General features: G+C 47.3%; 1 protein-coding gene across 1 annotated transcript in view; it reads left to right on the top strand.

The window, feature by feature from the left end:
• LOC116643982 (disintegrin and metalloproteinase domain-containing protein 12-like) overlaps nt 1–23,424 on the top strand; it is a 583,570-nt gene that overhangs the window by 523,573 nt on the left and 36,573 nt on the right. The window contains exons 21-23 of the mRNA XM_032423146.1: nt 3,480–3,657; nt 8,183–8,272; nt 9,647–9,842. Coding sequence (XP_032279037.1) covers nt 3,480–3,657; nt 8,183–8,272; nt 9,647–9,842 — 464 coding nt within the window. The remainder of the gene's footprint in view (nt 1–3,479; nt 3,658–8,182; nt 8,273–9,646; nt 9,843–23,424) is intronic.

The following is a 23,424-nucleotide window of genomic DNA, read 5'->3' as shown; positions in this document are numbered from 1 at the left end:
GTGATGAGCTTGGCCATGCCAAGCATCCTCCTGGTGTCATTCTTTTACCTGTGACGGGGCTGAAGAAATAGCCATCTTAATCACTGGGCTGATAGATCCTGTCCATGGAAATAGCCATCTTAATCACTGGGCTGATAGATCCTGTCCATGGAAATAGCCATCTTAATCACTGGGCTGATAGATCCTGTCCATGGATTCTTGACACCATCCTGGGGAGTAGCTTCTATACCTTGTTCATGGTCCATTGCACATTTTTCATGAAAATGAATGAACTGTTCTTTGACTCCTTAAGCCAAGACCTCAATTGTTCACTAGGCATTGTGTAACCAGTGGCTATTTGGATGTCAAACGTTTTCAAATATGTGTCGATTAGGATTGTATTATAATTAGAGGAATCTAATATTTGGTGCCATCAAATTCCCTTTGGAGATTTGAAATCATTTTACCTCACTAAATTCTGTTTATTGGATGAAGGGCCATTGGGTTAAATATAACTTTTAGATATTCTCTATCTGCTTGTTGTTCAAAAATAGTTTACTCAGGGTGCCTGGGTGGCTCAGTCGGTTAAGCATCCAGCTCTTGGTTTCAGCTCAGGTCATGATCTCAGGGTCGTGAGATTGAGCCTCATGTAGGGCTCAGTTCAGAGTCTGCTTCAGACTCTCTTTCTCCCTCTCCCTCAGCCCCTTCTCCCTGCATGCGCACTCTCTCTCTCAAATCTTTTTTTTTTTAAAGTTTGCTAAAAAGGGAGAAAATAATAAAGTTTGAAGTTCTTATGAAAAATGCCTTTAACCATTATCAGTACCTGGTCCATGCAAGGTAGAGCCCCCCCCACCACCACCACTTAATGATACTCCTTAGTAGTCTTCTTGCCATTGGCATGAACTCAGGTGGCCTAGGGGCCTTCTACTGAGCAAATTCCTCTAGTCCAGTCACATCTCTGCATGTATCTTTGCACCAGCTTTCCCCTGTGCCTGGAACATTCCTCCTCCAGATGTGCCCACAGCTTGGTCCCTCACACCCTTCTGGTGAGAGCTTCAAATGCCACCCCCACCCCTGGTGATGTCTTTCCCTAGCAGCCTTCCTAAAAATTCCGTTCTTCCTACACACAACCTCTCCTTCTTGCCTGTTTTATTTTTCTCTTTGACATTCCTTTCTAGCACACTTTCTTGGCCCCCTTACCTTATGCATTACCTTCCTGCCCCACTGGAATGCAAGCTCCATGATGGTCAGGATTTTTCTATGTTTTGTTCATCCCCCTATTTCTAAGAGAAATTGAAATTCATTATTATATGGATAACTCCAGACAGCATCTAGCACAGGCACACAAATGTGGTTTTGCCAACAAGGATCTCCTCTCCTCTCCCAAACACTCTGAAGTTTAAATCCTAGACTTAAACTGATCCCATTCACCTTATCAATATCGATCCCTTTTCTTTAATGTCATCTACCCAAAGCCCAATAGGTATTTGTTATTTTGCAAGACAATGAGATGGGAGGACCTGTGTAAGTTGGAACTGGAGCTGGCATTTGCCCTCTAGCCTCTGGACATTAGTGGACATTCTCTGCCCCCTTGTGAAACAGGTTAATTCATACCACTCTTTCCCTGGGCTTCTCTCAACTACTGTTATTCTTGCTCTAAGCCCTTCCAGAGATTTACAGGTGATCCTAGTGTCTTTTCTAATGAGCTGTTAAAACATTCTAGAAATCAGTTCCTTTCCAGAATGAACTGATAAGAATTCATCACAACACCTGGCTGCATGGCACATGAGAATAATGTTTGACCTCCTGGCTCAGGCCCTAACATACCTAAGTGTCCTAGGACTCTCAGCATTGAAGAACGTCTGACCCTTGCCTTGAGGAAACTTACTTCTTTGCAAAGGGAAGCAGTGCTCTCAAGTCCCTGTGTGATGGGCCGTTGCCTTTTCAATACAAAGCATTTCTAAACTGATAAAATTAGAATTTTCTTGTGATCATCATTTGAAGCTATTTTGATATCAAAATTGATATCCGCATCATTTTGATATCAAGAATAATCGATCTGTCTGCTGAGGAAAGTTAAAAAGATTTTCAAAGGAACTTTGTGACAGCACTAGAAATAAGTCCTGGTTTATTCTTGCCTTTCCATCCACGAGCAAGATTTGCACTTATCAATTTATTTATAGATTAGAATTCTACTCCAGAGTTAATAGCCTGAGATTGATAGAAAACACTTGGGGGAGGAATAAGACAGTGTTATCAGTGTATTAGGAGGAAATTATCCTGATCTCGAAATATTGCCAAACTGTATCAAATGGTGGCCAGTCTGTCATCTTCAGGAAGATGTAATAGCTTGCATTGGTTTGGCCAGTTGATTAGGATCCAGTTATAATGTCATCCTAAACGTCTGCATGGAAAGAAGGTGTTTAGGCTTACTGGTCAGCAGGCCCCTGCCTCCTCACTAGGTAATAAGAGCTTCTGGGTTTCTGGCACACTTGTCCCTTATAATCATTGCTGTCTCAAGATAGGAGAAAATGCATTTGGAGACAGTGAGATACCCCACGTGTGTTGGATAACAGTAGCCGCTGTAGGTGTGTTTCCCTTCCATGTGACAGCCCGGGGCTGTAAGCTGCAGGTGGCTTCCCTCCCAGCACTGAGTCAGGACCAGGTGCCATGTCTGACTCCTTCAGCTCCTGGGACATTGGAATACCCTGAGCCCAACTGGCAGCGGGGAAAGAAAGGACCTGAAGAACACTCACTTAACTACCTTCAGCCAGAAGCACTCCCCATCACCACCTCTGCTCACGTTCCATTGCCAACAATTAGTCATAGAGCCACCCTGGAGTGAGGGAACGGGACAGCCCCTCTAGACCATGGAAGGGGGAACATGAATGTCCCAGGGGAGTTGGCCAGCTTTGCCACAGCCCTCTGTAGTCCTGGGATTTGGGGGCAAGAACAGGACCTGCGTTTCTGGCCGCCTCCATTCTCTTATAGCTATGCTTTGGGAAGCAGTCATTTGCCCTTCGTAGACCCACACGCCTGTATCAGCCGGCCCTGACCTCTAGCAGGGTGGTGTCCGTGGAGCCATGGAACTGATAAACACAGCCTTTTGTACTTGGGTCTCCTTTGTACTTTCCGATAGGACATCGGTGTGTGTTCATACTGTATGGAAGCTGCAAGTCCCAAGAATCCATTTTTCGTTGTATCGTTTCATACAGAACCATTAATAGCTGTCCATAATGACATTCTGGCTAAATTTGTTGACTTGAAAACTGTCAAAAGATCATTTCTTTTTTGATAGAGCACCTCCTCCTTGGTAGCGTTGGCACTGTCCAGGAGCAGATCCCGGGAGGTAGCCGAACGTGCCTCGTTTTGTGCAAGGTCGTTAAGCCTTTGTTCACGGAGATGAACAGCAGACAGGTGGGCAGGTGTCATCAGCAGGTGCCATGAACACCTGCCCGTTTTGTGCCTTGACAACTGACTGGCCCAGCTCTTCCCCACAGGTTCCCATTCCCCATGGTGTTCAGCAGCTGTAGCAAGAAGGACCTGGAGGTCAGCCTGGAGAAGGGCGTGGGGATGTGCCTCTTTAACCTGCCGGAAGTGAAGCAGTCTTTCGGGGGCCAAAAGTGCGGGAACGGCTACGTGGAACAAGGAGAGGAGTGTGACTGTGGGGAGCCCGAGGTAAGAGACCCGTCCCGGGACCATTGCCTCGCGGCCACAGCTAACAAAAAAGCATGCGCATGGAAGAATGACGCAGCAGAATGAAAGTGCTAGAAACTCAGGATGGAAAGTCCTAAACGGCCACCTTGAACAGCCACACAAGCCAGGGTGGCCCTCTCGAATTGTAATGATGGCACAGAAGTCGTAGCACTGGTTTGAAACGATAAAGGATCTTCTCTATTGAAGGACACCATGTAGGTGAGGCGAGATGAGGACAAAAACAATAAAAAAAGCATTTAGCTTTGAGTTTAACAGAGAAGAAAGCTTTGGGATGCTAGCTTCAGATGGCTAATAAGCATCCTTTCTTTCTCTTTGTAAGGCGAGCAACCAGAGGGGAATTTGAACAAGCAACATTCATTTTGAACCGAGAGCTCCCGCCCGCATTGCGATTCTGCCTGATACCACAGCCGAGGCTCCAGGCTGCTGCCTCCTCGCTCGCTAGCAAAAGCAGGGAACATTTTTATCCAGCAAATGGCTTACTGAGCCCTGTTTCCCAGCCAGTGTCAGGAAAATTTCTTGTTTCCGTAGGGCCCAAGATAAAGTTAACATAAAAATGATAGCAGCCACTTTTTAATCTCTGAATAATCTTGAGAAGGAAAGAGAAAGACAGGACACAGTAAGACCTCCTGGTAAAAACAAGTGCCTCCTAGAAGCTCGGAGGGGGTTGTGTTTAGTCTAAATCAAAGCAAGCAGTTTGTATCGCAAGCCGTCTGCATGTGGGATTCCCTCCCTGAGAGCTGATGCAAGCTGGAATGGCAGACGGGTTCAAGGCGGGCTTAGCTGGATGCACAGACAGGCTTGGAGAGGGCTTAGGAAGAGCATGTTCTGGAGAGCTGCTCTGAAAGGGGGTTCTGGGGTGGAAGGAAATGTGCAGAGAACCTGGGCTATCCCTCAGATTCCTGTGTTTATCAGAAAGGCAACTGATTGTAGAATCTCCTTCATCTGCTTCATCTCCAAGACTCTGTGGTTTCCCATACCAGCAGGACCGATCTGGGGCTCAGTCTGGCCATTTCTGGAAGAATGTAGGGAGTGAATAAATACTAGGGGATGGGGCTTATAGGGGTGGTCCCATCAAATGTCTGTGTGCCCTTTCCAAACCCGGGATTCATCTGTGATAACAGCTCTGTCCAGAGCAGCAGAAATTGTGCTCACAACATGCTGGGGGTGATTGCTGTCCGGGAGCAAGTCCTCATGCATGGGGCTATAGAAACTCTTCTTAAGATTAGTGAAGGAAAACTTGAAACTGTCATGGGATGGTGTATTCAAAGGGGAAATTCCTTAGAGACTTTGTTAATTACTTGAAGAAGAAAAACAAAATTAGTTTAAATTATCCATAGTTCTCAGGAGAGGCCATGTGGCCTTAAAATGGTTTGTCTTTGATTTGAAGTCCTCATAATTCTTTATTTAATCTAAATAAATTTGACAGCTCTTCATAGAGTCATGAACTCTCAGGTTTAGAATGACCATCAGCAGTCACTCGCTCCATATTCCAGTACCACCACGCGCACTGCTGCCACCCTCACCATCACCACCACCACCCCACCATTACCACCCTACCATAACCACTGTCATCCTCATCCCTACCATCACCACCATCCCCATCACCACCACCATCCCTACCACCATCATCACTGCCACCGCCACCACCATCACTACCATCACCACCATCCCCAGCATTCCCATCACCACCACCACCCCACCATTACCACCCTACCATAACCACTGTCATCTTCATCCCTACCGTCACCACCATCCCTACCATCACCACCATCCCTACCATCACCACCACCATCCCTACCACCATCATCACTGCCACCACCACCATCACTACCATCCCCACCATCCCCAGCATTCCCATCACCACCACCATCCCACCATTATCACCCTACCATAACCACTGTCATCCTCATCACCACCATCCCTAATGCCATCATCACTGCCACCACTATCATCCCTACCACCATCATCACTGCCAGCACCACCATTCCTACCACCATCATCACTGCCACCACCAGCATCCCTACCACTGCCATCACTACCATTACCACCACTACCACCACCACCATCCCTCCCACCAGCACCCCACCACCACCATCACTGCCATCATCATTGCCGCCACCACCACCACCATCCCTACCACCATCATCATTGCCACGACCACCCTCCCCAGCATCCCCATCACCACCACCATCCCACCACCATCATCACTACCATCACCACCATTACTACCACCCCCACCATCCCTCCCACCAGCACCCCCCTACCACCATCACGTCAGCAAATGTTTGAGTGCCTGAAACTTGCCAGCCACTGATGTGATCCTCAACTTCACCTCCATCGAGGAGGCATTCAGCTTTGGCAGGGTGCTTATTATCTCTCCAGGCAGGATACTGTATCGCAGGGCAGCACTGATTAAATCAAACCCCTTCCTTATGGAGAGCCCTATTTTGCCTGCACATAGTTCCCAACTATATATATCTGTGTTTAGGGTCCTATTTCACAGATAATTTCTTGGTATTTGAAGAGAACTGTCATTCTCCTCATCCGAAGTCCTTTGTTTCAAGAAATCTTTCAAAGTCATGGGCAAGGTTTTTGCTTCAATTTGCAGTTCTTTAGTTTTTGCTTTTCAAACCGCATCTAACGATGTAACAACCCATATCCAGTTTCCAAATTGCTTTGACCAAAACTTTTAGTCAGACCTGGGCTCAGTTCACCTGGGCTCTCTACCTGGCTTCCCAGTACTCAGGCCCTGGAAATATTCGTTACACCTATGCTTCATATTGGCCCACACCCGCCCCCCTCCCCCAAAGAGGGACTCGGTGTATCACCACATCAGCGAGCGAATGGGATCAGAACCACCTTCCCAGCGTACAACTGAGCCCAGCTTCTGCCCCCTTGCTCCTGGATGTAATCTCCACTGTTGTCAAGAAGATGCACCTTAGACATCCCAGAGCACAGTGATGAAGAATCTGGGTCTACCGCCCACAACCCAAGAATGACAGGGCTTTTGCAGCATTCTCTAATGGCTTCATTACTCTTTTTTCTTTGGAGACTTAGTGTTCATTGGCTCTGTTGAACTTTTCTATTGAGTACTAAAATAATAAATGTATCAGCAAATGAAGAATTTGTCTCTTCTGATAAATACAGTACTGCGGAAGAAATAGATCCTGGGCAGTTATGAAGGCAAGTGGCTGCTGAAGCCTTCCGTACAGGGCATGAGATTTACATCCACCATAAGGATATCCTGACAACTCACTCATTCATCCCGCTCACAGGGTTGGGAAAGAAGCCTTATCTCCTTGTTTAAAGTCAATAGAATGCCAGTAGCCTGCAAATATCTTTTAAACTTAGTTATCTTTCTCACATTATCAATCCCCTTTGAAGTCAAAGCCATTCTGTTTGGCTGCATTTCCATTTGAGCAGCTGCTTATATTATTCGGTGATTTGGTCAGGGGTGGGGGGAGGTAGTTCTCCAAGAATCTTAGGACCCAGTTTTCAGAGAGCTGATTTAACTTAGTAGCTCGGGGAAATCTGTAATTTGGTTAGTGCGTCATTAGTAGAGCCATTTAGACCTTAATGAGCAGGATGACGTTGCTGGATATTTGATGGTACTGGTCAGGAATGCAATCAGTGGACTCCTTTAAAAAAACAAAACAAAACAAAACAAAAACCAAGTTCCTACACTTTATAGGATTATAAGTCCATGAGTTAGAAACCCTTACTGTCATGAAAGTTATAGCTATGACTTCTGGTTGGCACTTTTATCTTATTGTATATATTATACACTCCGGATGTTTATGAAGTCCTTGAACAAATTTAAAATTTAATAACTTTGGTTGTATATATAATAGGGGCAAATGGTAAACACCAAATGAGAGCATAATTCACAGTCTTATGCAGGGTACAGTTCAGAGATCTAGGATAGTCCTAAATCTTCTTGATTATCAACAAAATGTTATTAATTGCATTTATAATACTAATGATAAATTCATTTACAGAAGATGGTTTTCAGGAGTAAACGACTACACTCTTAAAATAGTACATGGTTGGCTTCAGTCTAGCTAATAGTATATACATTCTTCTGCTAATGTCATATACTAAATAAAAGGACATTTATAAATTAACACCAAAGACCCTATGAACTCTTCCTTCTGATAATTCAGTTTCTTCTAAAATGTGTAAACTCCAAGTTATTGGGATGTTTTAAAGTACAAGGACTTCATGAATACAGTAGATAATATGTGTAGACCTTTTGTAGACAGCTAAGCAAAGATGTCCATCCCCTGTAGGGTTTTTTTGTTAGAAAAAAGCAGGTACTTGTAAAGCACAGCTTAAGAAAGGAGGTAATTTTCTCTCAGTCAGGCTGGTCTGCAGCTCAAGGGCCAGGCCCTCTGGTTCGTCCTTCCCTTGATGGTCCCTGCCTTCGGTGAGTAGTCGCCCCCTACGACCTACGACCGTGTCCCATGAACCCCCCTCCCCCCTGCAGGAATGTCTGAATCTCTGCTGCAACGCCACCACGTGCACGCTGAGGCCAGACGCTGTGTGTGCCCACGGGCTGTGCTGTGAAGACTGCCGGGTGAGTGCTCTTGGCGCCGTGGCCACCCCCGGGTTCAGCGGGTTCCACTCTGAGGCAGGACACATGACACCTGTGCTGTGAAAACTAGAACCCCTTACAGCACCAGTCAGCGTCCCCCCACTGCCTGTTCTTACTGTCACCCGATCTTTGTGAGAAATGCACACTTCAGTGCTGAGTCATCTGTGGTAAGTTACTTATTTGTGGGTTGAAAGCAACTGTGCCAGAATTCTCCGGCTCAGTGTTAAACATGCCCATGTTGTGCTATTGGAGGTGTGTGACGTCCCCTCACCCTAAAGGGAACACGTGGAGAGCGGGGAGCATCTGCCCACTGGGCTAAGAAACCCTGTGGGCTGCTCCAGGGGTCTTAGGTCAACATCCCCATCTTGACGTCTTCCTAACACAAGGTGCTGGCCGGCCCGGCCCGCCACGGCACTTTCCTACCTTGCCTATCCTTGCCGCCATGACTGGGTTTACTTTGGCCATTGCGGCGTTGGTCTCATAGAAGCCTGAGCTTTTGATGCAAGGATTCCAAGGGTAGACTTTATTTCTTTTTTAATTAAGCAATTGATTTTGGCCTTCTGCTGCCAGGAAACTCCCTCTTAGCTCCCCCACGAGAGCCCGGTGATTCAGAAGTGCATTGCACCATCTTACACCCGGCTTGAAATATCCCTCCTGCCCTTTGAACCCCTGGCACAGAGCTGCGGGTGGGGGAGAGTGTTGGGGACAGGCGGGGGCGGGGGGGTCGCTGGCTGTGCGGCCTCTGACCAGCCACTCTGAGCCTTCGTGTCTTCAACCATGAAATGATGAGGTGTTGGCCGGTGGTTCTGAGCATCTTTTGTTGCTCCCTTGCTTCGCCTCTTCTCTCCTCCTCCCCATGAGGTCCTGCACACAGGTTTCCAACTCCATGATTTGATGACAAAGTGAAATATTATTGTGACCAGGCCCTTGGGATGATTTTTGTCATCTGGGCCACAGCGGTAACACCGTTAAGTACGCACGTCATCATAAAACACGGGACAGTGTTGGCCACCAGAGATCTTCAGAGTGAAGGGGCCCGTCAGCCAGCACTCCCTTCCCACTCCTCCTCTGAGGGGACAGGTGCCAGCCATCGGCTCGTCCGCTCAGCAGAAAACCCTAATATTGCATGAAATTAAAAAGCAGCTCTTGATTGCACCCCCATAGTGGAAAGGTGAACCCCAGAGCCCAGAGCAAGATTCTGTTTAATGACTCTCTGTGTGCTCTTGCTTTGGAATCCTTGCCCTTTTATGTGGGCTTCATGAGGATGGCCTTGCTCCGTTCTGCCTCCGGGGTGCTGCCGGGAAGCTGCTCCCCGTCTCCCGCAGCACACATTCTATAAACAGCCTCTTCTTCCAGCTGAAACCTGCGGGGACAGCATGCAGGGATTCCAGCAACTCCTGTGACCTCCCCGAGTTCTGCACGGGAGCCAGCCCACACTGCCCCGCCAACGTGTACCTGCATGACGGGCACCCGTGTCAGGGGGTGGACGGCTACTGCTACAACGGCATCTGTCAGACCCATGAGCAGCAGTGCGTCACACTCTGGGGACCAGGTAGGTGGCTGCCACCAGAGGGCGCAGAGCAGTGGGGCTGGGGAGCTCGCTCTCTTTCCAGAAGCATCACTCCTGCAGTGCGCCATCGACAAAGCTTCCCTCCATTCAGCTACAGTGAGTGGCTTCCTGGTAGGTCTGGGGCCATGCCGGGCACCAGGCAGGCAAAAACGGTGCTGCCCAGAGCCTGTCCTGAGGGCTCAATGCGGTCCAATGAGGAGAGATGCGTGAGCACCTACTGTGTGCCCAAGGGAGTGACAGGGAAGAATCAGCCATGACTCCTGGTCTCAGATAGCTTAACAGGTAGTCGGGCAGACAGAACCTTCCATCCACTCTGATTATGTGTAAGTGCTTCTTGGTGCTCAGAGAAGGACCCCAACCAAAGCCTGGCGGTGCCAAAGAGAAAGTCACTGCAGACTGGATGCATGAGTAGTCTGTGACCAGGAAGGACAGGGAGAGGTTGCTCCTGACACAAGGAGCAGCAGGCTGGCCCTCGGATGGGAAGGTACAGGGACGGGACTGCTGGGATGGGCAGCCTCTATACCAGAGCTCAGAGGAAGAACACGGACACAGGTGTTTAAGAGCCTTGAAAGCCATTTTGGTTCTAAAAGCAGAGGGATAGACTTGTGTGTTCCAAAAAAGGTGCCCAGATGGGCAGTTAGTCAGGAAGCAGCTGCTGGGGTAATTAGAGGCTGTCCACTCACTGCTTCCTGTGTAGGGGATGCTGGGCCAGATGCTCAGTGTGGCTTTTCCCTTCTAACTCCCAACATTAGAGATAGGGACAATGACTACAGTTTAGAGAAAGTGAAGCTCAAATTCAGAGACTAGAAGTCCGTTTCGTGAGGTTGTGAGGCTGGGATTTGAACCCAGGCCAGTTGGCCCAAAGGCAGGGTTATATAACACAGGCTGGGCAGTCGCACCAAAGAACCAGGTCTAGAACAAAGTTCCACAGAACCTCCACAGTCAAACGGAAGCTTGGATGCAAAAGAGGGAATTATCGGTCCTCTAGGCATGTCTCTCCTCTTTTGACCCATCTTCTGGGGCCAAAGGTCCAGGGCCCTGGGGAACAGCAAGGACCCAGTGAACTCCCCACCCCGGGGTTTGCTGCCTCTTTCCAGCTCTAGGATTCCAGCAATAAATCCCATGGAGAGCACTTTCTAAGAGTGCGGTCCCCACCCTGTCTTGTCATTCTCCCTCCTGCCGCTGCCTTTCAGAGGTGACCTCAGGCCTGGCCAGGGACACCGGCTATGGCAAGGCCACTGTGGTCAGCCAGGCAGAGAGCCAGGCAAGCCCCAGGGGGAGGGAAATCCGATATGGGCCTTTGTCAGACTTTCATTGTGAGGTTTTGGTTTCAGGAGTGATGAGGACAGTAAACTAGGACAGAAAATGATGACTGGTCCTCAAAGCTTGGTTTCAGTGTGATGTGAAAGCAGTGAGCAAGCAGGGAGAACAGGGACAGACGTTTCTGAGGGTCGGGTCCTGTCATGGAGCCCACTGCCCCACCAGCCAAAGATGCCCCTCTGTACTTGGACCTCCCTGAGGGGCAAGAAGGAGCAGCATGAATGCCGCAATAAGGGGCTGATGCAGCCTGTTTGTCGTCTCTGTGAGGAGTTCTCCCAGTGCTCCTCAGGCTTCGTGAATCCACCTGGGCATGGAAGGAGGAGGCCTGTGGTATCTGGGGCCTTGTGCTTCATCTCGGGACCCTGACCAGCCCTCCGTCCTGGCCTCCTCACCGGCTGGGCCATGGGGCCCCCAGGCCAGGGTAGGGTCTCTCGATCGCACACTGGGTGACGGCCTTGCGATGACAAGCACAAAGAAGGCATTCACTGTACACGTGTCAGGTGGTCGGATGGGCTCTGATGGTTTCGTGACTTCAGACACCTTTTAGCCCAGTGAGGTCACTTTGGGACAGTGGCTGTTGCTGTAGGCCAAATCCTTGTGGCCTAAAGCATCCCTAGTGGCCATTCCTTCCCAGCCTTTCTCCGGACTCAGTAATCTCCCCCTTCTTGAGTTACAGGGGCTGTTCTAATGTTCCCTTCCAAAAAAGCATTCTGTGGCCAGAGCACACACAGCACTTGGAGCTTTTGGAGTAAAATGTGCTCTTTGGTGCCCTGCTGTATTACAGCGTCTGGCCCCATTTCCAAAGTGAGGTCAGATGGACTCCACGGCTCTCTCTGAGCCACCACCACTGTGTGACTCAGCTGGCTGCAGGCCTCAGATTCTTGGTGACCAAGGCTGGTGTGTATTATCTCATCAGATGAGTCCTTCTCAAGCTGCCTGACCGGAGAGAGAGAGCACACGCCAGACAGGCAGGCAAACTGACAACCTGACTCATGCGCTGAGCTTTTCCACAGTAAGAGCAGTAGGCAGTTACCTGCATCCCGGTGGCTGGCAGCGAGGCTGGAGGCCTGATTGCCTGGGGGCCGGTGCCCCTGCTGAGGAGGGCTGCTGCTGGGGAGCCCCCAGCCTGCCTCTTCTCTTCCGGCCCTCCGCCTGAGGACTGAGGAGGCCTTTGCCCGGGCCGTGGTACGTTTGCTGTGAGAGGGTCACGGCCCGCAGACTAAGCCTCCCTGGCATCGGGGGTGCTCAGAGTTCCTGGAAGTGACAAGCTTGGGGGGACCCACCTCAGGCTCGTGACTTCCCAGGGCTCAGTGCACTTCAGCCAATCCTTTCTCGGTCCTTCCGATCGCCGTGCAGACTTCCTCGGGGGTGGGGAGGGCAGAGCCAGCCGCAGCCCTCCACACCTCCTCAGAAGGGCCTTTGCCCACCTCCTCTGTGAATGCAGTATGCTCCTTTCCTTCCATGTCTGAGCAACTGCCCTGCTGTCTAGGTCAAGGGCACTGTACGAGTTTCCTGGGGCTGCTAACGAATCCCCACAGACGTAGTGGCTTATGACAATACCAATTTGTCATCTTACGGTTCTGCAGGTTGGAAGTCCTAAAATGATGTTGGCAGGGCAGCGTTACTTTCACAGGCTCTAGGGGAGAGGACATTTCTGTGCCTCTTCCAGCTTCCCGAGGCACCTGCATTCCTGGACTCACCCCCTCCCACCCCCCCTCTTCAAGGCCAGCAGCACGCATCTGCCAATCTCTCTCCCTCTCTGGTTTTTCCTTCTATCGTCCCATCTTCTTCTCTGTGTCTGACCCTCCTGTCCCCCTTTTATAAGGGCCCTGTGATCCTATTGCACCTACCCAGACCATTCAGGAGAATCGATCCTCCCCAACTCCTTAACATAATCACATCCTCAAAGTCCCTTTTGCCATGTGAGGTGACATATTCACAGGTTCCGAGGATTAGGACGTGGGCCTCTTTGGGGGGCCCTTTTTCTGCCTACCACAGGCATTGAACAGACCACTTACTGATGAGGGGGCCTTCAACAGACTACCCAACCTCGGGCCTCATCTGTAAAATGGGGATTGTAATATGCCTACCTCCGGGGTATACTGCTGTCCTCGAACACAGCCTATGGCCGGCCTGTCGTGTGTCATATATCACGTGCTGTCACGTGCTAGGTGTGTGGCACGTAGTAAGTCTGAACTCTAGAAAGAAGATAAGCCTGAGCTCACAGGAAGCTCACCGACTAGTGAGCAAGATGCTCACGTCCTGGGGCTGTAGTGAGTGCTGGGATGTGGTGGGGCACGGAAGAGAGAGGGCTCAGCCTGGAGTGAGGTGTGGAGCCAACCCGGAAGGCGTCCTAGATGAGGTGGCCCTGGAGATGTCGTTTAGCAGGGGTGGGAGGAGAAGAGTATTTCCTGCACACGGAATATCAGGGGTCAAGGTGCAGAGAAACACTGGGGGCGGGGGGGGCATTCCAGGGAACTGCAGGCAGTTCGTCTTGTCCAGAGCTTGAACCGTGACCTGGAGAGCAGAGATCCTCATTTGTCACTCCATTCTCTCATTCATTAAATAATCATCGGTGTCCAGCTATTGTAAGATGCTGACTCAAGAGCCCTGATTCTGCCAGAGCAACCTACTTCCCACAGTCCCTCTGTGCTCTCGCCTGGACCTGGAGTAGAGTCAGGATGTGACCCTCACGATCCCGGGGGCCGGGATGACTTCCACAGCCAGGATCCTGGCCAGCGAGAGGCACCAGGCTGAGAGCATTCTAATGCTGTGTTATGGTGCTTGGTTTAAATTAGCTTTCCATGATTCAGAGAGGGAAAATTTATTGTCAGGAATACATTTGCCATATTTCATTTCCCCATGGTTAGCTAATGCTCTGGGCTCTGGACCACATCTGCTGAAGGGTCGTTTTCGTTCCCCTCTGAGGCCCAGTGACTCAGAGCTCCAGGGTCATCGGGCTCCTGCTCTGTTGGCCTGCGCCACGCGCACCCCAGTGACCCGACCGAACCGTCGAGTCATCCGGAAGCGTCCAGTTATGCTCAGGACGTCCGTCAGTCTCCAGACCTGGCTGCCCAAATGCTGGCCGGATAAAGCCCTCCTTCCAGCTAACTATTCCCTTTTGAAATAGACTTTTCTCAATCCGGCGTTGTATTTCAATAAAATAATCCTGCTTCCAAATCTTTCTACAAATAGAATGATAGAAAATTCAAAACATATGCCTGCAACCAACTCCTCGCTAGCAAAGTAATACCCTTTTAGAATACCTTTTGGGGTTTTCATTCATTTGTTTCTTTTCCTAATTAGTGTTGATAATGTTCTTGTTGGCGAGGAGTTTAAATTCTTCCCTCCCCTGGCCCCCAATTCTTCTTCCACAAATATTGTCTGTCAAGGCTTTGTAGGTTGGTATCAGGCACAGAAATGTTATCTGCAGCTCAAACTGTAACTTGTGCTTAGCTCCCTGAGTCCAGTTTCATCTTAATAGCCACAAAGATTTTCTGTCCATGTGATACGACCTTTATTCCTTCTGAAATACAGCTGGATATTTTTCTTCAGGCAGAAAATTTACTTTTGCCAACGTTGTTTATCTGAACCATGGTTGCTGAAAGCGTTACTTGGAAATTAATCTTACGGATAACTACATGTCTAGAGCCACAAACAATTTGCATCAGGGAAGTCCTGAAATATGTTAGTTTTATCTATTTTATCACTCACCAGAAAATAGTGTCACTTGATTTATGCAGTGTGAGCTGGCCAGACAATTTTTATGGGCTGGTAAATATTCAGTGTTTATCTGCAAGGCTGGTTTAAATGAGTTTGCATTATTATGATACACCTGGGGCAGTACATTTACTAATCATCTACAACTCTGGTGACGCGTGATGGGAAGAGAAGATACTTTTGCCAGGAGTCCTATCGTCTAGAGGCAGGAGAGTCTCCCTTTGGTCCCACTGCGTGAGAAGGAAGTGATAAAACTTGTCCATTTGGGCTCCATTTTCCACTGAACGCAAAGGTAAGTTTGGAGTAGAGAGAGGGAGAAATACGAGGACAACCGGACAGCCTTCAGTCGTTCGAAAGAGGGCCTTTGTCTGTGGGTATGAGCAGCGGGGGCGGGACAGTTAGTGACAGGGAGGGAGGAGCCCATCCGCCCAAATGTGAGAAGTGCCTTTGCATAATAGAGTCATTTTAAGGAAAAGATTAGATCAAGTAAATTGTGGGCTTAATGCAAGATGTCATCATCTCTCTTTCAAAAGACATAATGACATTGGAACTTGCAAACTACAATTACAAATATAAGTTTTATCCCTCTGAAGATAAAACTGGTAATTAAAACCCATCACTTTCTGGATAATTGTAAAATACAGTGGGATGTCAGAATTCCCTCTGAAAGGCTAAATTTTATCTTTGGATAATGGCAAAACATCTAAGTGTTCTGTTAGTAAGAATTCAAAGGCTGTGAGTTGATGCCCTATCGTCGCGATAAGAACACTGTTGTCATTTTTTCCAAGAGACAGACATGAAATCTTTTCATGAAAACGTGAAGACAGACGTTTTCAAGCGTGGCAACTTTGAACCCAAATCTCTGTGCCTTCGTAACCTCTTCCCAGTGGGTAGAAGTCATTTACACTTCTGAAATTATTGACCATTCTGTCTCTAAGAGAAAGCCCTGTGAAACACTTGGCTGGGCCCTGCTCCGCTGTCAGAACTGGCCTGAGCCCAGGTGCTCAGGACTTGTCTCTGGGCTTCGTGGCTCCTACTCTCCTTCCTTAATGATGTGTTCTTTGAATGCAAGAGCGGTCTCTGCTCCCAGGGTCAGCGCCGAGCTCCCTTTCTGGTTGTCCTGCCCGTACGGTTTCTTACTTTACCTATATTTGTAAAACCTCTGTCTCCTGATGACCTTATATCTTCTTCCCTCATCGGACTGCATGGTAATACTTCCTTTGATTTAAATGAGTAAGTGAAAATCCAGAGCCACGGGAAAGATGAGCCAGGAGACAGCATTCACTTACCCAAGATGTTTTGTTCTACAGAAATCGCAATTGACTTCCTCTGGGGAGGGCAGTTGAGACATGACGTGCCTTCCCCAAACTGCGTTCCCCGTGGCTCTTCACTCATTCATTCTTGGCACACACCTGCTCTGTGCAGGCTTGAGGCACCACCCCTGTCCACTGGGTTTTTACAGGGAGGCAAGAGCCTTGGGACATCACAAGAGGCAAAAAAAAAAAAAGCCAGTGTGGTAAATACAAGGAGGGGACAGCCCCTACAGTATGGATGAGAGAAGGAGGGTAGACCCCAGCCTCACGGGATGGTGGTGATGGAGGACGGCCCTGAAGGACGTAGTCCGCAATGTCAAGCAACACAGCAGCCCAGGACCCTCAGCCAACCGGCTCCAGGAGTCAGGTTCCAAGGAAAATGCTATTTTAGCTGGCTTTTGTTATGTATCCATCATTGACCCAATCTATGACCTGTGGCATATTTTAGCCCTCTGGCGAGGAAGCCCCTCCTGTTGCACAGCTCTCCTATGAGAGAGATGACCCCGCAGGAGAGGTCTGGCCAGAATGCAATGGGTTGTGCTGGGAGGGCTGGTGCCCAGCAGTGCCCAACCTCTAGCTGCAAGCATGCTGGCCCCAAGATGTGGCCCAGAACCCTGCATGGCACCGTCCTCCAGCCTGAAATTGGAGGTGGGGCAGCAACAGGGCATGTTGTGATCTGAATCAAGTCTTCAACCGCTTATATACTTCTAAAATCAGTTCCGTTCATTTTAAACCTGGGCCTTTAAACATCCATGTTTTTTGCTCCAAGATTTCTCATCCCAACATGGAGACTCCAGGGTAGGAAAGGCAAGCCCAGCGGGATGAGAACAAGCATTGGAAACAGGGTTCTGCCCCATCCTCCTCGCACCTGCTGCCACTCACCATCCCCCCGACCCACATTAAAACAGCCATTTCTGCGCATTGATGAAAGTTGTCAGTCCCTAAGTGCCTGAGGATGAAGAAGGCAAAAGATCTTATCCATCAAGGTTGATGGTGAATTGCACATAATAGTGTGCTTTCCATGGATTCTCCAGGTAAATGAAGACCACACGTGACAGGGATTGAGTATGCATTCTGGTCTTCGACTTCACAGAGAGAAAGAGATCTATCGCATCCCCAAGTTTACGTAGCTGATGAAAGCATGACCTATTTTTTTGTCCAAATGTAAGGGTTTTTTGCCATGATATAGCAAGCCGTGTCATCACCATGTCCCACGGATGATGCATCCTGCAGCTACATCCATGTGACATGGCATTTCTTGCTCCCACCCTTGAATTTTGGGTGAGAACTGAAATGAATAAAAGCCTTGTGTACAGACGGTTACTGGTTTCCTGGGGGAGACAGAAAGTTAACCTTTAGAAAGCTGCATTGTTCAAACCACTGGGCAGATTCCTACCAGAGTGGAGTAAATTTTACTGGTCAACCCCTACCCAGCTTTGCTTCATTATGGACTGACTTCTGCCCACAGAAGTTTTCAAGTTATTATATTCGGGGCTTTTCATTTCTTTTCCTGAGTCAGTGAAGATTCAACAGAGAGGCATAAAAATGTTTACTGCCTCTCTCTATTGCCCCCCTCTTGGAGGAAGACCCCCACTGAGTGTGTTCAGACTCAAGGGCATGTCACCCAGTTCAGTTCATTACCATTACCTGAGAAATAAGCACGGGGTGGCCAGTATGGCAGCCTGTCAAGTTATCCTCTGAAAAAGATTTGGTGGAGATAGAGCCATGCCCAAGAACAGGTAACTTACAGGAGTTGAGTGGTGGTTCTGGAGAGAAAGGACGAGCAGGGACAGGAGTCTGTTGCCAATTAGGTGGTTTCCAAGAGGGAGGCAGCACAAGACTGCAGCTGAATAAAAAGATCATGGACTTCAGCTTAGGTCCATTAATCAAGTCCAGCTTTACCACTTACTCAACATTAACATCTTCAGCAAGTTGCTAGAACACTGAGCAGTGGTGTTTAAATCTGTGAAATGGGATATGTAGACTTCACAGGGTGGTTAGAAGGATTAAAGATCCTGCATGCTGGACCCAGCACAATACCTAATAGTGGGGAGACTCAACAGATGGCATGTTGGTGACCTGAAATATGCTCATCCATTTCAAGTGTGTGTGCTGGTTTGTTTAAGGGTGAGGAAAGAAATTATAGGGAAGGTGACCTTTGTCCCAGGAGTATAAAAAGGACTCATACTCAAGGGCTTGTACTTGAGACCTCCTACTGCCTCTTTCAAGATGGTGCCATGGGCCTGTGCAGTGAGATGAGGCTCTAGAAGCCCAGCCCAGAGCAGGCTGGGAGGGCTTGGGGCAGTGGGGAGCTTCACACACTGAAATGAGTAAGGAGGGGAGAGGTGTAGGGAAGTTCTTAACTTCAACTGTAGTTTTTACTGAACATACAAAGTATGTACAAAACCTCCCAGGGTTTCAGAAAAGGAGTTCTCTTCCCCCTCGTGTCCCAAGGTGGGTTCAGCAATTACTTATCCAGCCGTTCAGCACTCTTCATTGGTTTCGTATGATGTGCTAGGCACTGGGGACAATCATCTGTGAAGGAGACAGATGTAAAGCCCTTATGGACATGATTGTGAACTGTTATAAATATGGTAAGTGTTGTAAACACAGCCAGACACAAGGAGCTCTCTTCTCCCTCACGCATCCTCCCATTCTTAATGCCCAGGAGCCAGACTTCCTCTTCCCCATGATTGATGGCTGTCCTTATTATAATTCAGGTTTACTGAGAGACTGCTATGTGTTAGGGATTCACGAAGTCTCACAGCACCTTTGGGTCAAGGGATGGCCTTGTCCCCATTTTACAAATGAGGGAACAGAGTCTCTAGAGCATATATCACTTTACCAGGGTCCCTTGGTATGTAGGGTCGACATCAGATCAGCCTATGTTATTCTCAGTCCCAAACCCTTGCTCTTCCAACTCTGCGGCATGGCTGATTATAGAGACCAAAGGGGAGGAGCCTTCCACAAGCAATTGAAATTTGATAAACATTCAATGTTTTCCTTAGATCTTGTACATGCCCAGATACAAAGCATGGAAACCCCCAAAAAACTATCCATCAGAAAGAATGGTTCACTACTGACCTCTTAATCTCTCAGTCATGTCTTTTGACTCTCACAGTCCAGCCAGAAAGGCACATTGGACCTCAGAGCATCTATCAGTGCTATTTAGGAGGTTCGTTGAGGTTGACTGACAAAATTGGGTTTAAGAAAAGACAAGGACATTTATCACCTGTTTAATTATGCCTAGAGTGTGACTTCATGCCTCCACTTTTTTTTATTCTGGTAAAAGAGCTTTTAAAAGATCACTTTGACAAGCAACAGGATGAATGATTAGGTTATAAAGATCATGAATATACACCTGCTGAGCAAATAGAAAAAAAGCAAAATTAAAAGACTCACTGTTGGAGGAATGGGTGGGTACTTGTACTAAAAATAAGATTTCCAGTGACAACATCACAACAGATTAAAAAGGTCAGCATCCAAATGAGCTAGAAGTACAGAGGATGTGCTATGGAAAACAGACTTTTTAACCACTTTACTGAAGTATGATTGACATACAAGAAGCTGTGAGTATTTAATGTATACACCTTGATGGGTTTGGAGATAAGTATACATCCAAGAAGCTGTCACCATGATCGATGCCATAAACATATTCATCATCTCCAAAAGATTCTTCCTCTTAACCTCTTCATTTATTTGTGTGTGTGTGTGTGTGTGTGTGTGTGTGTGTGTGTGTGTGAGAGAGAGAGAGAGAGAGAAACATTTAACATAAGATCTACCCTCTTGGCAAAATTTTAAGTATATAATACAGTATTAACTATAGACTCTGTTGTACAGTAGATTTCTAGGACTTACTTTGTATAACTACAACTTTGTACTCTTTGACTAATGCCTCCCCAAAGCTCCCCCCTTCCCCCAGCCCCTAGCAACCACCATTCTATTCTCTGCTTTTATCAGTTTGACTTTTTCAGATTCTACATATAAGTGAGATTGTGCAGTATTTGTCTTTCTGTGTCTGACTTGTTTCATTTAGTGTAATGTCATCCAGGTTTATCCATGTTGTCTCAAATGGCAAGATTTCCTTCTTTTTTAAGGCTGAATAATCTTCAGCTTTGTGCATATACTACATTTTCTTTATCTATTCGCCCATCAATGGACACAGTTTGGCTCCATGTCTTGGACATTGTGAATAATGTTGCAGTGAACATGGGAATTTAGATATCTCTTCCAGATCCTGATTTCAGCTCTTTTGGATATATACCTAGAAGTGGGACTACTGATATATGGTAGTTCTATTTTTAATTTTTTGAGGGATTTCCATACTGTTTTCTGCAAAGGTCGTCTCAGTTTGCATCCCCACAATGTATGGTTCAAGGGTACAAGTGCTTCCTTTTCTCAACACCCTTGCCAATATTTGTTGTCTTTTGCTTTTTTTTATACTAGCCATTCGAACTGGTATGACGTGATATCTCATTGTGCTTTTGATTTGCATCTCCCTGATCATCGGTGATGTTGAGCATCTTTTTGTATAACTGTTGGCCATTTGTATGTCTTCTTGGAAGACGTGTGTATTCAGTTCCTTTACCCATTCTTTAATCTGGTTATTTGGGACTTTTTTTGCTGTTGAGTTGTAGGAGTTCCCTGTGTATTTTGTGTATTAACCCTTTGTCAAATAGATGGTTTACAAATATTTCCTCCCATTCTGTAGGTTGCCTTTCATTTTGTTGATTATTTTTCCTTTACCATAAGGAAGCTTTTTTGTTCAATGTAGTCCCACTTGTCTATCTTTGTTTTTGTTGCCTATGTTTTTGGTGTCATGTCCAAGAAATCTTTGCCAAGACCAATGTCAAGGAGGTTTTCCCCTATGTTTTCTTGAAACTATAAGTTTTAAGTCTTATATTTAAGTCGTTACTCCATTTTTTACTTCATTTTTGCAGCAGTAGAAGATAAGGGTCCAGTTTATTTTTTTGCATGTGCATATCCAGTTTTCCCAGCACCATTTATTAAAGAGATTATCCTTTCCCCATTGGGCTTTCTTGGCACCTTTGTCAAAGATCAGTTGATCAGACCTTGAGACCAAAGAGAAATGTAAAGATGCTGAGTAGCATTGTTTCACAATATAGGAGAGTAAAAGAAAAAGTAGTATTTCCTCATTAAAATGGGACTTTTCAATATTTCTCATCAAGTTAATTGACACTATGTTGTAAGACTCTGGACTCTGTCATCCATGTTGCTAAAAATTCACATGTTCAAATTGGCCATCAACATTTCTGGGCCATTTTCTCTGTGGGAAAATGGCAACTCTCCTTAAGTGTGTGGGGTGGCCTTCTACTTGGGCATGCACAGCACTTCACAGTTATCAGGAACCACTAATACTGTTCTATAGCCTCTAAGGATTTCATAGTCACTACGCCACACATACACCTGGTTTTCTAAGCCATGCAGCCCATTGGCATTTGGGGCATTAAAATCCCAAGGCCCCCTGCCCTAGAAGACCCAGTTTTGCCAAAGTTCCAGATCCAGATTCCCAAGCAGTGACCTAGTGTTGGTTTTCTCTTCTAAAATGTTTTATACTTGCTTAAACACTGTTTGTACTCCTTTGCTTGATTTCCCGCCATGTTTTAGCCACTTTCTGTGATATTCATACATCAAACTTGCCCCCTTTGTTTTAAATTGCTGTGGCGACCCATCATCTCTTTCCCTCTTCCTTCCTCCTGGTCTTACCCTTTGCATGCCCCAGTCCAACCCTCCTGCAATCCTACCTTCCAGCTGTTTGCAAGCTCGTGTGTCTGAAACTGCTCGGAAATCTCTACCACACACACACACACACATATATAAAATCTCTTTTATCTCTTTTTTTTTTTTTTTTTACCTATGAGGAAACAAATTTATCAATGAATACATTCGAATTGCAGCAAGGTGGTTTTTTCCTAAGCGGCCACATTTCCCGGAAGCGTGACAGAACCTCTGTAGCATCAGCCCAGCATCAATGGCAGAGTGAGAGCAACTCTGCCTCCCCAGTCCCAGGAGCTTAGCATCCCCCAGAAACTGCGGGAGCTCCTTTATCCTTCTGAGGCAGGGAAAGAGGGAATGAAGCCATTTTATCAGCCTTACAGCACGCCGCAGGAACTCCTATCCCGTATCCTCCTAAATCCGGGATCACTTGGGCAGCATGCGAGTAAATATCGTGGCTCTTGCCCTGTTACCCATGCGCACCTGCCTGGCTTTCCACTCAGCAATGGGGGGGTGGATGCAGGTCGGGTCTTCTGCTCTCTGTCCCCAAGGCCCGTGCAGGACCCAGCACAGGTGGGGCCTCGATACACGTCAGAGCACCAGAGGGGACAGGCTGAGCTCCACCCTCAGGTAGTCCCGATATCTGGCTTTAAGCCACATATTTAACCTCTTAGGTTCTAGTTTTCTTGTCCATAAAATGGGATAATGAGACCTACCTCTTAGGATCCCTAGTAGGATTGAGTGGTGGAATTCAGCTCCTGGTCCCTCCTCTAAGAGTTCTTTCCTGACCAGCCTGCTTAGCACAATAGCTCCCTGGACCCTCCTACTCTGTCGATTCCTTCATAACATTCCCCATCCCTGGACTTGAGAGAAATATACTCGCTTGCTTGCTTTTTGTTTTTCCTTGCAACTTTAAAGCAAGCAGGAGGTTTTGTCCACAGTGACCAACCAATATGCCCCCAATCCCTGGCAGATAGGAAGTGCAAGATAAATCTGTGTGTGATTGAAGTCTGCAACATGATGGGAGGATGGATGGGTGGAAGGAAGGAAAGAAAGAAGGAGAGAAAAGGCCAGACAGGCAAGTAATAAGTACATAGAGTCCATGCGAATACACAAACAACCATTGAGTTGTTGATATTCTAGATGCCAGTTTTTTTTTTTTTTAAGGCTTGCTGATCTTTTTTTATTTTTTTAAATTAATTAATTAAAAAATTTTTTTTGATGTAGGGTTCCATGATTCATTGTTTGCATATAACACCCAGTGCTCCATTCAATACGTGCCCTCTTTAATACCCATCACCAGGCTAACCCATCCCCCCACCCCCTCCCCTCTAGAACCCTCAGTTTGTTTCTCAGAGTCCATAGTCTCTCATGGTTCATCTCCCCCTCCAATATCCCCCCCCTCATTTTTTCCTTCCCATCTTTTTTTTTTTTTTTAACATATAATGTATTATTTGTTTCAGAGGTACAGGTCT

This window comes from Phoca vitulina, unplaced genomic scaffold (genome assembly GCF_004348235.1).
Source record: "Phoca vitulina isolate PV1807 unplaced genomic scaffold, GSC_HSeal_1.0 scaffold28, whole genome shotgun sequence".
In the NCBI taxonomy this organism is placed as follows: domain Eukaryota; kingdom Metazoa; phylum Chordata; class Mammalia; order Carnivora; family Phocidae; genus Phoca; species Phoca vitulina.
Note: the sequence above shows the minus strand (reverse complement) of the source record. Positions and strands in the feature narration are given on the sequence as shown.